Source organism: Grammomys surdaster, unplaced genomic scaffold (genome assembly GCF_004785775.1).
Source record: "Grammomys surdaster isolate TR1022 unplaced genomic scaffold, NIH_TR_1.0 191, whole genome shotgun sequence".
Taxonomy (NCBI): domain Eukaryota; kingdom Metazoa; phylum Chordata; class Mammalia; order Rodentia; family Muridae; genus Grammomys; species Grammomys surdaster.
In genome coordinates, this window is record NW_021604636.1 from 8402212 (window position 1) to 8416462 (window position 14251).

Below are 14251 nucleotides of genomic sequence, written 5' to 3' on the forward strand. Positions count from 1 at the left end.
TGAATGTAAGTGTATTTGGCTTTGAGCACTAACTCATCACTGATTAAGTCACTTGTACAGCAACACATGAAACCTTTATATTCCTCAGATCATCATCTCTGGCACTCTCAGGTTTAATCAGGATGAAATAGGATTGAATATAGCAAAGGAATAGGCATGGATCCCTGCACCGTCTCAGTGTCCACATATGTGGACATTTCATATCAGATAACACTGCTCTGGCCTGCATTTTGAGCTCACATCTCTCTACTGCAGGATTCAGTAAAAAATGAAGCTAACTTAAGTTTTCTTGGAGGGAAAAAGACACCTAGTGTTGTCTGGCTGATGTGGGCAGTATTGGACAGAGGATCCAAGGAAGGCTAGCAAGGCCCTTCACAGGGGCTATCTGAAGAAATCCCCAAGGTTGCTGAGTGGGTGTCCCTCTTGCAAAAGATCAACAGAAGCGTTCCATGGCCTGATCTCATGATGCATCCTGTTTCCACTTAACAATAATTCCTAGGCCACATACAGTAACTTTTAATCACAGGACATAATTTTTCTTTTTTTTTTTTTTTTTTTTTTGGTCTGGCCGCTGTGCTTCTCATCTACCCTCACTGTTGTCTTCTCTGGAATTTTCTAGGAGGTTTTCCAATGGAGCCTTAAGGTACCAATGAACAATGGAAGAGAGCCATAAAGTCTAGAGACAAGATCAAGGCAGGCCAATGTTTAAGGTAAGCTTCGGATATTATTGATTACTTGGGGATTTTGCTCCTTTCTTGCTTTGAGTAGTTAAGCACTATCTTGCTGTGCATAAGTCAAAGTCTAAGTACAAGGAGGCCCCTTTTAATATACAAAATACAGGAGTTTGAAAATAACCTCACTGTGTGGTGCCAGTATATCTAAATTACAATCATTCTGACTGCCCTTAAAACCAAAACAGATGTTAGAATAGTTTGCAGTTTGTGTTGTACTTTGAACTTTAGGTATTGTAGTAATCAACCAGAATGTCTGCAGATTTCTGGAGACATGCAGACGACATTCGTAGAGAGAAGGAAGCTTAGCTTCTGACACCTAATCTCAAGTCAGATTCACTAAGCATCACCTGTAGACGTCACGCCCTGCCTGTCTGCTTTAATAAGAAGTAACACACAGCTGAAGCCCACCGGCCAACATTGGTCTCCAGTGGCAATGACTGTGATTTATGTTCCAAATGAAATGATCTTTGTCCAGGATTTATCAAAAGAAAAAAAAGGTAGAAATGCATTGGGCAGGAACAAGAAGCATTATAAAAATACGTTCAGGATTTTGCCTAATGACTTCCAGAAAAAACTCACTTTCAAACGTCCCCAGTAGCTTAAAAGATTTTGCCATATGGTGTTAATTTACAACATAAATAGAGTTTATGCATTTTGTATATTAAGAAGGACTATAAACATTTAAATGCATATTATGAAGTCTTATGAAGCAATGATTTTTCCATGTTACTTAAAATTCAGAAACATGGCCCAGAGCACCCTGTGCTTGAATTGATAGGAATGCTCCCTACCTGAAGATGGACTTTCATGGTACCAGAAGGCACCATGAAAGCTTCTAAAGGAGGTAGGCAACCAACAGTCCTGTGTAGCTATGGTGTCTATGAACCACATTAATGATCAGTATGGCACGGTAACCTTAAGGGTACAATAGTGGCACACATATTTTGGTAGTGACCAACGTCACTCTAATTGGACTTAAGTCCCATTCAACAAGAGTAAAAACATTCATGAGACTGGAAACCTAGCTAACTGCTCATAACTAGGAAAGCCATGGTTATTGGAGGAGAATCTACAACCACTAATTTACTAAACCAGCATAATACCTAACAACAATCTGCAAACATTTGTTCTTATACTCATGGGTAAGTGTAATTCTTACCCTGAACTCCATCAAGAAACACAATACAGACCAATAGAGACCAATGTAGAAAACCACAACTAGTCAAAATTCAATGTTGTAGAACCCAGTCTCAGTGGATACAACTACAAAGCATCCCTACACCTAAAGATCAGGGAACATTGTGTAAGAGGAGAGAGGAAGATAGTAAGAGCCAGAGGACCAGGGAGTTTGTTGGGAGACTATATCACCTAGTAATATCAGAAGCTGCACTCATAAAATCTCACCAACAGAACTACCCAAATGTAAGCTCAACAAGAGCAGCACCAATGGACATGCAAAACTAGATGACAAAAAGCACATGAGACCTCAGTTCTACACACACACACACACACACACACACACACACACACAGAGAGAGAGAGAGAGAGAGAGAGAGAGAGAGAGAGAGAGAGAGCAACCAAAGAAAGCTGGGAGGAGTAGAAGTGTTCTTCTTCAGGGGAGAGTACACCAATTGGGTGGCCAGTGCCAAATACTCAGCCCTGAAAACATACATACAAGCAACATCATATGGACTGAACCAGATTAAGATTATATATGTATATACACATATGCATGCAGTAACAATTAGTGAAAAAGAAGCCATGAATTTGAAGAAAAGAAAGGAGGAATATATGGGAAGGTTTGGAGAGAGGAAAATTAAGAGAGAAATGTAATTGTACTATAATCTCAATAAAATTAAAATAATTGCTTGGATGAAGCAGATGGCAACAGTTAGTGATTTTACAAAATGCATCTGGGACAACATGACAAAATATATATTTGGATATTGAATTTGAAAAACATCTTTCTAGCACCTCTATCATATTTTTCAATTGTTTTCATCTCCTCTGAGTATGGCAGAAACTGATGAGTTGTGCCAAGACCATTTCCTCTTCTTTCTGGGTCTAAGGTAATGCTAACTTCCCAGGCTCTTTTCCAGGTAGAAAAAAGTCATATGCCAGAGTTCCAGCCACTAGAATATGAGCAGAAGTAAAATGGTCCACTTCCAGCCTGGTTCACAGATGTACCCCATCCCTATCCCACAGGAGGCTATATTGTACATGTATATCATCTATAAACAGGAGGATGCAAGAGGACCAGGTCTCTGGACCTCTACTTCTTCTGGCCAGCCATCAGCTAGGTACACCTGCTTTATACTTGTTATGAACTAAAGGTCAACTAAATTGTACTAAGCCACAGAAACTATGTAGTACCAAGCAGAAGAATCCTTCAAAATATTACCCATAGCCTGAGGTCATATTTCTATTTTGGTCAAGCTTCAAGAATGATATATATAGCTTGATCATTCCAGCCCTTTTTGTCCTGGGAATACTTTTATTCCTGCCCATCATGTTAAAGCTTGTCTTTAACAACATAAACATGTTGGCAGCCAAAGTACATGGCTTGAAACTGAAAATGGACCCCCAGACAGAGTTATTAAATAAACAGGCTGGCAAGCCAAGGACAGGTAAGATTCTGCACAGAGCCTTATGAACCTAAGACAGAATTGCATTGCTTTTGATAATGTGTATTCCATGATGGGTAAAGAAGGCGTTCAAGTCAGAATGACCTAAGACAGGCTCAATATTGTTTATGAAATAAAAAAGGGGGAGAGGCAGAGAGCCTTTGGGACTGCTTGGCAAGAATCTGACATGGGCCAAGGACAAGGAAATAGACTGCTTGGCAGGAATAGGACCTTGGCCAAGGACAAGGAAGTGGGCTTTAGGCAGGAAACTGACATTAGGCTAGAACAAAGAAGTTTCAGGCAGGAATCTAAATCTTAGGCTAGAACAAGGAAGTAAGCTTCAGACATGAAAATGGGCTAGGACAGGGAAGTAGGCTCAGATATTTTGTTCATCCTGGTAAGATCTTAGAAACAGTGATCATAGGAGTGTCCATGGAATTTTGTTTATTGTCTTGCTTGTTCCTTGACTATTTGCATCTATTGTATTGCTAGACCTTCAACCTAGAACTGACCTTAATACTTGCATGCAATTAAAATGGTATAAAAGCAAAAAGGAGAAAGGGGATGGGATAGGGGGTTTCTAGGGAGGGGAAAGGGGGAAAGGGGATGACATCCAAAATGTAAATAAACAAAATATCCAATAAAAAAGAAAAATAAAAAATATAAGAAAACTATGAAGGAGTAAGGGTAATAGCCAGAGTCAGTCAGATTTGTTCTTCTGGGCATTTGTCTGTTTAAGACAGGTCCATGTAATCCGGGCTGGTCTTGGACTTATTATGTAGTGAAAGCCAGGCATGAACCCCTGACCCTCATGAGACACCTCCCATGTGCTTTGGTTGCAAGCATTCACCACTATACCTGTCTCTTTCAGGTTTCAACTGTATGTCTTACCATTTTCTCTCCTTTTGAAGTTAGTACTGATAATAGTTATCACCATCATTTGTGGGGCAGAGGTGAATTTTTAGGTATTAGTAGGTTGTGTCCTGTGCTTTGTAGTCAGAATTGCTGATCTGAGACTTAAGGAAGAAATCAAATCTACAATGCTCTCCCTCTGAGATAAAAGAGCGCTAGGCAAAGTTATACTTCTGAGAACAGAATCTATAATAGTACAACTGGCTTTTTATCTTCTGTTCCCAACATTCTATTTCCATTATGATTATAAGTCTTTCTTGATCCTAAAATTAAACAAACTTTTGCCTCCTATCCATCAAAATGGGACTACAAGTAGGGTTGCTCTCAGGGACAAAACTCTTTGAAATGGCACATGTGTGTTATTCAAGTGACTGTCCTGGTGGGTGACAGTGGTTCTGAGATTGGATAGCAGTTCTGAGAAACAGTGTGGCAAACATTCTGGTAGAAATCCAGCCAGGTAGAGAAGTAAGAACATGAGGCTCCAACTTATGATGTAACAGGAGCAAGACCATATGTGCTCATGACATGGTCTTATCATACCATGATATCATCAGGGAAACCTAGGGTTTAATCGCAGCTTTCCCACTTACTGGCTGTGGCTCCTACAGATAGGTAAATATAACAGGTGTGTTTTAACACCACACATACATTGATCCCTAGTTCCTCTTTTATACCCTTTTGCCTATACCTCCCATGTGCTTTGATTACAGGAATATGGGTATAAGAAAGGAAGGAGTCCTGCTACATGGTGGGGACTGGTTTGGGATCAGATACAAAGAAGACAGTCCATGCATTGTAGAGTAGAGGTAGATACTTAGACATGTAGATAATAGGCCAGTCTGTATGAAAACATCTCCTATTTTCTTAATGTACTGGGTATTGTGTACCTTCATTTGTTAATTATGGCAGTCCTTCTATTCCAAACAGGAATCCTTAGATAAAGGTCTTGGGGAAATCACTGCGAGGCATGGACCTCACACCAAACATCTGAATTCAGGTACAATCCAGTAATGAGTGTCAACATTGACTCGATCAAAGATTCCTGGAACCTAAACATCAGGCTCAGTAGAAGAGACAGAGATTACATCCAAAAGATGATGCAGGAAAAGAAGGTAGCCTGTACAAAGGCAGGGAGCTGCAGTGTGGAATTGGGGCACAAGCTGTGCTGCTGCCTGGAAACCCACCCACACTCATCTTCTCTCCTTTAGTGCTGGAGGGAGGAGGCAGTTGCGCACACATAGACTGACAATGGGCACCCTGGATGTGCTTGCTTCCCTACTTCCTCCTCTTCTTCCTCACTCCTTTCTTCCTCTGACTAAACTCATCCTCTTTATCCTCTTTCTTCACATTCCTCCCAGTTAATGTTTGGAGAATTGAGACTTACAATAACTCAGGATCTACCTGTAACAATGAGAACGAGCCCTGGGAACTTGGGCTAAGTACCAGCTCTGTCACTCTGGTGTAACTTTAACTTCCTTTGACTTCTGTGAGATTATTCCCTTTTACCATGTCTGTGATTCATCCTATACTAATACACTTGCATAAGAAAAGTCCTTACAAGAAACAATATCTACCTGAGTCCTGTTTCTAATGAGAAATATTTAGCACAAAAGTTTAAAATCGTTTATGTAATTCTTGATCCCATGAACAATGAATTTCAAACAAAATGGAATAATATGGGAAAATAATAATAACATAATGTTAAATAGAAATATATAGGGTGGTAAGTTGCGTCATTAAAATTATTTTTTTTTTAAAGATAGAGTCTCACTTATCCAGGCTGGCTCTGAACTTGTTATGCAACCAAAGATGATCTTGAATGTGAATTTCTGATCCTCCTGCTTCAACTTCCCAAGTTGTGTGGATACAGGCTCTCACCACTCTACCAGTCTATGCTGAGCTATACCCTTAGTCTTATTATAAGCATTTTAATATTTTTTATTAAAAAGAGTGGAAGAGGGTGTATGGGGTTAATATGCTCAAAGACCTCTATGTGCTTGTAAGAAAATGTCTTTATGTAACCTAGTACCAAGTACAATGGATATATACCAGTAGCAAAAAAATGAATAAATGAAATGGAAGGAAAGAAAGTGGGTTCATGGTGTCTTGGTCTAGGAATTAGAGCTATAAGGTATTGTATAAAAGCAGAATGTTTTTGTCTATGTTTTCCTAATTTTAAATAAGGAGAAAGAATTGCTTTTATAATTGTTGTATATGATAAAATAAATAACAGTAATGCAATTCTCCAGTTATTATTCCATAAACAATTTTTCTCATGAAATATTTCTTATAAGATAATAAAATCTTAATGATACAAAATATGGGCAAATGGTCATTTTCTGAGAAGAGAATAATAAGGCGTTGTTAGTCTCGGATTCTTTTATGATTTAATAAGATGAGAATTAGTGAGGTTCAGCAATAAAAGGTTAAGCTGTGAGCAGAATCTGTTAAGACGTAATGAATGCTGAATACCCAACAGTATTGTCAATAAAATTATATTTATCTCCAGGGTATGGAGCAGCAAAGTAATCATGTTTGCATTGGATTTAGTTTGGAAACCTTTGTATCTTCTCAGGGTGGAAATGACCATTCATGATGTTCACATTCCAAATTAGAGTGGCTTCATTTGCTCTTGGGACTTCTGACCTGTCTCTACCCAAGGGTATGAAGTTTATTTTGGAGAAAAAAATAGAAAAAAATGACAGGAGACATGCAGCAAATTTTCTGACATTCAAAATATTTTTACCTTTACATCTCCAAACATTGCTGGTAGGTTGTGTGTTTTGGTTCCTAAATCCAAGTGATAGAGAATGTCTTCATCCATGGCATCCAGGTATGGATTCTTAACATACACAGACCTTTTCCTAGGGAAAACCACAATGAAGATGTCAAGATATTTAGAGAGAAAGCATTCCTGAGACAGGATAACAGTCTACACCTATGATCACCACTAACACAGCAACTGTACACAAACCTCTGGTAACTGAATCTGGTATAATATGTCTAACATTTGCTTTACAATTACTACATACTATATACCACACTTAGACCTAAGCATGGAAACTATATCATACCAGGAAACTGATGAAATAGATACATTAACTCATTTAATACTGTAACCATTCTATTAGATGAGTAATATTTATAATCCAAGTTACAAATGAAGATCCAGGGCTATTAGAAGTTGAGCACTCACACGCAATCAGGACATCTTCAGTCATCTCTCCTCAGTTCGCTCTGACTCTAACTGTCATTCTTTCACTGTGAGGCTACATAATTTAGAGGCATGGCTCTCAGACCACCTTTGTCCTAGTGACTGATCAACTAGGCACACACTTACTGTACAAGAATGAGCAAGCTAACTTCTGTTTCCTCATCTGCGAAGTACGAATGGTGAAAACTGCCACTAGGCAAGTTTGTGAGCCCTGAATTTCATGGTAATTATGAGGCATTGGGATATATATTGATAAAGCACTTACCTTCATACTTGACACTCAGCAACACACACACATTCACACGCACTCCCACACCCTCTTCACCCATGGTTTAGAGCAAGAAGCCACTGAGCTCAGACAGTATTGGTGTCTGATCACTTGAGAGATTGCTAGCTGTGGTCAGAGAGGTTGGAAGTGATCCCCGTTCCATTAAAAGGTTTAAGCTTGGGGGGGGACCTCAAAGGATGGAGAGCTGGGTGCAGAGAGATCAACAGGCTCCTGAGGAATGTGAGTTGGGGTACATCAGAGACAAAGGAAGGAGGACTAGGTACAGGCTGGAGAAACAAGAGTTAGCTAACCAAGAAAACCAATGCTTAAGATGAAACCTGAAGAAGCATGCCTAAGGAGCTTGAAGAAAGTGGGGGGAGGGGGGAGGAGAAGGGATTTAATCTTAATAAACACATAAAACAAAATTCAAAACTATTGTTTTAAGAAATATGGAACTTAGAAACAGAAGTGAGAGAAAATGAATCCTTTAACCGAGCATAGTGATGCATGCCTTTAATCCCAGCATGCAGGAGGCAGAGGCAGGCTGCTACCTGTGAATTTGAGGCCAGCCTGGTCTGGACTGTGGAGTTCCAATCCAACCAAGGCCACATAGTGAAAACATGTCTCAAAAAGAAAAAAAACAAACAACAAGCAAACAAAAAGCCTTTTGTTTTGTTTTCTTTTAAAGAAAGGTCCTTTAATGTAGGAGATGTCCAGTAGCATTGTTTTACTGACATTAGAAGAGTGTGGGACAGAGAACACAGTGGAAAAACAAACTTGCCCCAGAGAGAGAAAAAGGGTGGGAGGCCTAGAGGCTTCGCTTGGCATCAGCCCATCGCTCCATTACCCAGGATGTTTCAGTGGCTTCACACTTAGTCCTGCATCCTGGAGCCAGCAACACACTCAAGGCCTGAACACAGCACCCCTTTGCATGGCTGACAGAGCCCTGCTCCTTTCCTGACTGTGTCCTTCCCAAGGGAGCAGCTCTATGCTTCAATAGACTTGTCCCACATGCTCCGCTGAGGAGGCATCTCTCAGCACCATGTCTCTTCTCCACACACTTCTTGGCTTCCTTCTCAACTTTCCTGGTCTGGGTCTGGGCCTATCTATGTTAACAACATATGAGTCCTGTGTTCGCTTCCGTATGCCAGGATTTCTTAAATCAACCACAAAGAATTGCCGGGATAACTCTTCTTTTAGAAACCTAGATTTACTTGTGCTTCTCTGTCTCTTGTCTCTTCTCTCTCTCTCTCTCTCTCTCTCTCTCTCTCTCTCTCTCTCTCTGTGTGTATATGTGTGTATGTGTCTGTCTCTGTGTGTGTGTCTGTCTGTCTGTCTGTCTCTGTGTGTGTGTGTGTCTGTCTGTCTCTGTGTGTGTGCACGCGTATGCATGTGTGTGCATGCGTGTGTACATTCTTACAACACTGGTTTATGGAAACACTTTGAGCATTGGTGCCTTTGAGAACTTACCCGTCATGCTTCCTTTCTACCTAAGGCCACTGCCCCAGCCCCCGTCACAGCAGTCCTAGCTGGATCACCAGTCCTTCCTTTCTCATTTGGCAAATCCATGTGATACGAGGTAATCAACTGGCCCTACACGTGGGCCCTTAATTCCATCTGCTTTATACTTACAAAGCACACTCTTGACAGCCTTCGCTTACTTTGTTTACCTTAATATACTCCTCTGGGAATCAGTGATAATAAACTATCTGTCCCAAACTACAGTGGTCAAGACCTCTTACTAAGAGTCATTGAGAAATTCTTTGTTTTTCCTACTTCCTTCTAAATACTGAAAACCATTTCAACTAGCCTCATGACCTTATACATCTCCAGAGACTCGCATCTGATTCGGAATGTGCCTTAAAAACCACCAAGGGGATTCAAAGGAAAAACATTGGTGGCCGGACCAAAATCAATTGGATGCCCAGAGAGTATTTTTTTAAATATTACCATCAAACCTGCTGCTGATGCTGGGAGCTCCTGCAATAAGCCTTTCCTCACGAACTTCTCTTTCCAGCTCCCTTCCATCTTTTCCTAATAAAATGCGACTCATTCCTTAAGTCCCACTCAAACATCACATCTTCCAGGAGAGTTTTCTAAGCAGTCTTTCTTTATCCCTAATCAATATCTCCCCTCACTGTTGTTCCTAAAGCATCTATGTTGTGCTGATGCTATTAAAATGGAGTTAACTTTCTGTCTCCTCAAAAAGACTGTAAATTCCTTGATTCGGGCTGTCTAACGTGTCTTTCTTTAATCGCTAAGACTTAACAAATCCTATTTAACCTAAATTAAGCTGTTCAGAGAGTAGAACAAAATACTATTAGTTTTTTTTTCTCCTTAAAAACATTATAAGTAACAGGTTCTTAATTAGTTGGTGAGTCATACTGCACTTGAAGGAGAGAAAGAAAGAAAGAAAGAAAGAAAGAAAGAAAGAAAGAAGAAGAAAAGAAAGAGCAAGAGGGGAGAGGGAGGGAGGGAGGGAGGGAGGGAGGGAGGGAGAGAGGGAGGGTGAGAGGAAGGGAGGGAGGGAAAAAGGAAGGAAAGAAGGAAGGAAGGAAGGAAGGAAGGAAAGGAAGGAAGGAAGGAAGAACAGACAGTTCTCCATAATGTTGCTGTACTGTCACTACTTCAGAAGAAGCCCCTGCATCCTAAAGCAGATTCCTCCTTCCTGTGGCTGGGAAGAGTGAGTCAGCGTTTCCCCACAGCCCTTATACAGAGTGCTGAATGAAGCTTCCGGGCCTCAGAGCCCAGCTCAGGAAGCTGGTTAGAAAGGCAAACCACGTTTCCACCCCAGAACCATTGAATCAGAACCTGCATTTTAATAAACCCTAGTGATTCATACGCACATTAAAGTTCTGGAAACACTGCCAGTCACTTCCTCCTCCAAATTCAATTTAACTTTTGATTTCATTCTGCCAAAGCTGATTTCATAATCTGAAGATTTTCCTTTGGGTTTCCAACTGAATCTACAAACTGTACTAAGAAGCATACTCATTCATCTCCAACGATTCTTTAATTGTTGGGGCAACTTTAAAGCTAGAATCTGATGTTGACAGAGAGTCTTGTCCCACTGGTCCATGAAAAAGCACTGCTAAGGTGATCATTCTGTCAGTGACCAGAGAAGGTGTTTTGACCATTTGAAATCTTTTCTGGTTCCACAGATTTTAGGGTTGTTCTATTTCTGTGAAGACCGGCATTAGACTCTTAATTGGAATTGTGTTGAATCCGCAGGCCACGTTGGGTGGTATGGACAGTTTACTAGTCTCTCTGACAACAAACATGAGTTATCCTTTCACCTGTTTATGTCTTCATGATGTCTCAAAACTCTTTCACCAGTATTCTGTGGTTTTCAGGAAATGGTATTATTCTGTTTAACTGGGATTGTTTGATTAAGTTCCTTTTCAGGTAAATTTCTTGTTAGTATATAAAAATATTCATCTTTGTTTGCTGAGTTTATAACTTACAACTTTACTGAATTTATCAGTTCTAATAGAGTTTGGTTGTGTGTGTGTGTATGCACATGTGGGTGTATATACACATGTGCATGTGTGTATGCATATGTGCATGTGTATGTGTGTGTGTGCATGCATGTGTATGTGTGTGTTTAACTTAATGTCTTTAAAATAACAAAGTTAGAGACATCATAGGCCTTGAATGGAAATACAAAACTATTATAGGGAATGGAAATATAAAATCTGTGGCACTCTGTACCTATAATATAGAACTAAGCTCTAGCCACACAGTGAAATCACTAGATGAACTTTAAAGAACATCTCAATCCCTTCTCTGGATTTCTGATTCAATCGGACAAGGATACCTGTGCCTTAAAGTGTCTAAAAGTACTGATGTTCACCTTTTCTGTGTTCAAGAAGAAAATCTCAAACCAACATAGTCATTAGTTACATTCTTCTGAATTATATTTGATATAATAATCTCTTAACACGCTTTGGAGATATTCTTGAGATTTCCTTGATGTCTGATGGCTAATTAGTGATGCTGAGACAAAATAATCCCAAATTCAAGGCCAGTTTAAGCTATATAGAAGGTTTTAAGTCAGCCTATGGTAAACAGTAGAATACTGTCTAAAAGCAAACAAGCAAACAAGCAAGCAAATAAACAAACGAAAACCCACACATGACTGTAATCAAAACAGTGTGGCACTGAAACATCAATGAAAAAAATAAGATAGAAGATCCAGAAATAGACCCAGTTATAAATGGACAGCTGGTATTTGACAAAGCTGCCAAAAACACACAATGAAGAAAGGAAAAGCTTTCCAATAAATGGTGTTGAGAAAATTTGATCTCCACCAGCAAAAGAAAGAAATTGAACCTGGACTTGGACTATGTCCAAATGTCAACTCAGAATAGACATCAGCTGCACATGTAAACCCTGAAGCTGTGTCACGTAAGAACATAGGGGAAAATTCCACCATATTTGTTTGGAAAGTGGTCGCTCAGGTCCGACTCCACAAGAAAAGACAAACAAACAAATGGAATTGTATCTAACTAAACCCATAGGATGAAGAGACAATCCATCAACTGGGAGAAAGTATTTGCAAACTACACATCTGACAGGAGTCTATTATCCAAGTTAAATAACTTAATAGGAAAGAAGTAGAATATGGTTGAGTACAGCCTAAAGATTAGAAAAGATGTCCTCAAAGATTCAAATGTCCCACAAGTATATTTTAAATTGTTCAATATCACTAATTATTAGGGAAATAAAAATTAAAAACACAATGAGATATCTCTTCACACCTGTTAGAATTAGTATTTCCAAAGGCCAGTGACAACAGATATTGATGAGGGCTAGAAACAAGAGAAACTTTATATACTACTGGTGGAAGTGTAAATTAATATAACTAGTCTGAGAAAGTATTGGGGAGGGGACTAAAATAGAACTATCATATGGTTCAGAAATTTCACTTTTGGTTATGTATTCAAAATAATTGAGATGGGGGGATGGTTGGAGAGATGGCTCAGAGGTTAAGGGCACTGGCAGGCTTCTAGAGGTTCTGAATTCAATTCCCAGCAAACACATGGTAGTTCACAACCATCTGTAATGTGGTCTGATGCCCTTCTCTGGCATGCAGGTGTACATTCAGAAAGAGGACTCATAGGCATAAAAATAAATAAATCTTTTTTAAAAAAATTGAAACTGGTATGTCAGTGTGATATCTGCACTCTCATGTTGATAATAACATTACATATAATAGTGATATATATTTACTTGCATTTTGTATATATTATAAACATATGTTTATTAATATATATTCAAAATGGAATACTATTTCGACTTTATTACAGTTAGTTATTTGTGGGTATGGGTGGGAACGTGCACGCATGACAGCATATATGTAGAAGACAAAGGACAGCTTGTGGGAGTCGTTTCTCTCTTTCTATGATGTGGCTCTTGGGGACCCAACTCAGGTCACCTGGCTTAGTGACAAGTGTTTACCCACTGAGCCATCTCACTAGCCTCTCAGCTTTTATGACAAAGAATGTTGTCATTTGTGATGTGGACAGAACTCGAATTATGCTAAGGATAACAGCATCCCAGAGAGACAAACACTCTGCCACTTCTCCTTTGTGTGGACTCTAAAAGCTGTTGTTCTGACTGAAACAGAGAGAAGAGCAGTGGATATCAAAGGCTGGGGACCAGGAAGGTGTGGGGAAGAGATGGTCAAAGGGAGCAGTTTCACTGAAGGATCTTTACCTTCAGTGAATGATCTAGACCGCCTTGTCTGGTAACCACAGGTGATACACATATACCTCCAACTTGCTTTAAAATAGATTTTGAACATTTTTACCACCAAACAATGAGATATTGTTGAGGTGATGGGATATACTAGCTTGATCAATATGGGCTTAGAATACAGATCAGTGATAGATCTAGCATGCATGAACCCTTGGGTTCAGTCCCGAACACTATAAACCAACCAACTAACCAAGCAAACACACAAACAAAATCCCACCAACACATCGCGTCTCATAAATACAGGGTCAATGATCACTTTCAACTAACAACAAATAAATTAACATTTTAAAAGTCTTTGAGGGAAGGCTTGCCTGAGACTTCATGTCAAATTCAGACCAGTGTGAACCTAGCTCTTCCAACACCTTCTAAAAGTCTTCATCTACCACTAAATACACTCACACATTTTGTTTCCTCCACAAATCTTTTTTTTTAAAGAATTATTTGTGTATTATATGAGTGCACTGTAGCTGTCTTCAGATGCACCAGAAGAGGGCATCAGATCCCATTATAGATGGTTGTTGCTGGGAATTGAACCCAGGACCTCTGGAACGCAGTCAGTTCTCTTAACCGCTGAGCCATCTCTCCATTCCAATTTTAAGCCTAATTTTATTCTTTTTTCCTAACCCATGCTCTAAATATTTGTCACCAAAGAAAAGTGCTAGCTGGGAGGTTTTCTATATTCCTTTGTGTTCACATGCATATATCTTCATCTCTTCTTGGCTTCTCTGAAGGAAAGAAG

The 14251-nt window shown here is 39.6% G+C and overlaps 1 protein-coding gene across 2 annotated transcripts in view; it reads right to left on the reverse strand.

Moving 5' to 3' along the window:
* Upp2 (uridine phosphorylase 2) overlaps positions 1-14251 on the reverse strand; it is a 37862-nt gene that overhangs the window by 22412 nt on the left and 1199 nt on the right. For both annotated transcript variants that reach the window (XM_028769216.1, XM_028769215.1), the window contains exon 2: positions 7017-7134. In XM_028769216.1, the coding sequence (XP_028625049.1) occupies positions 7017-7134 (118 nt within the window). The remainder of the gene's footprint in view (positions 1-7016; positions 7135-14251) is intronic.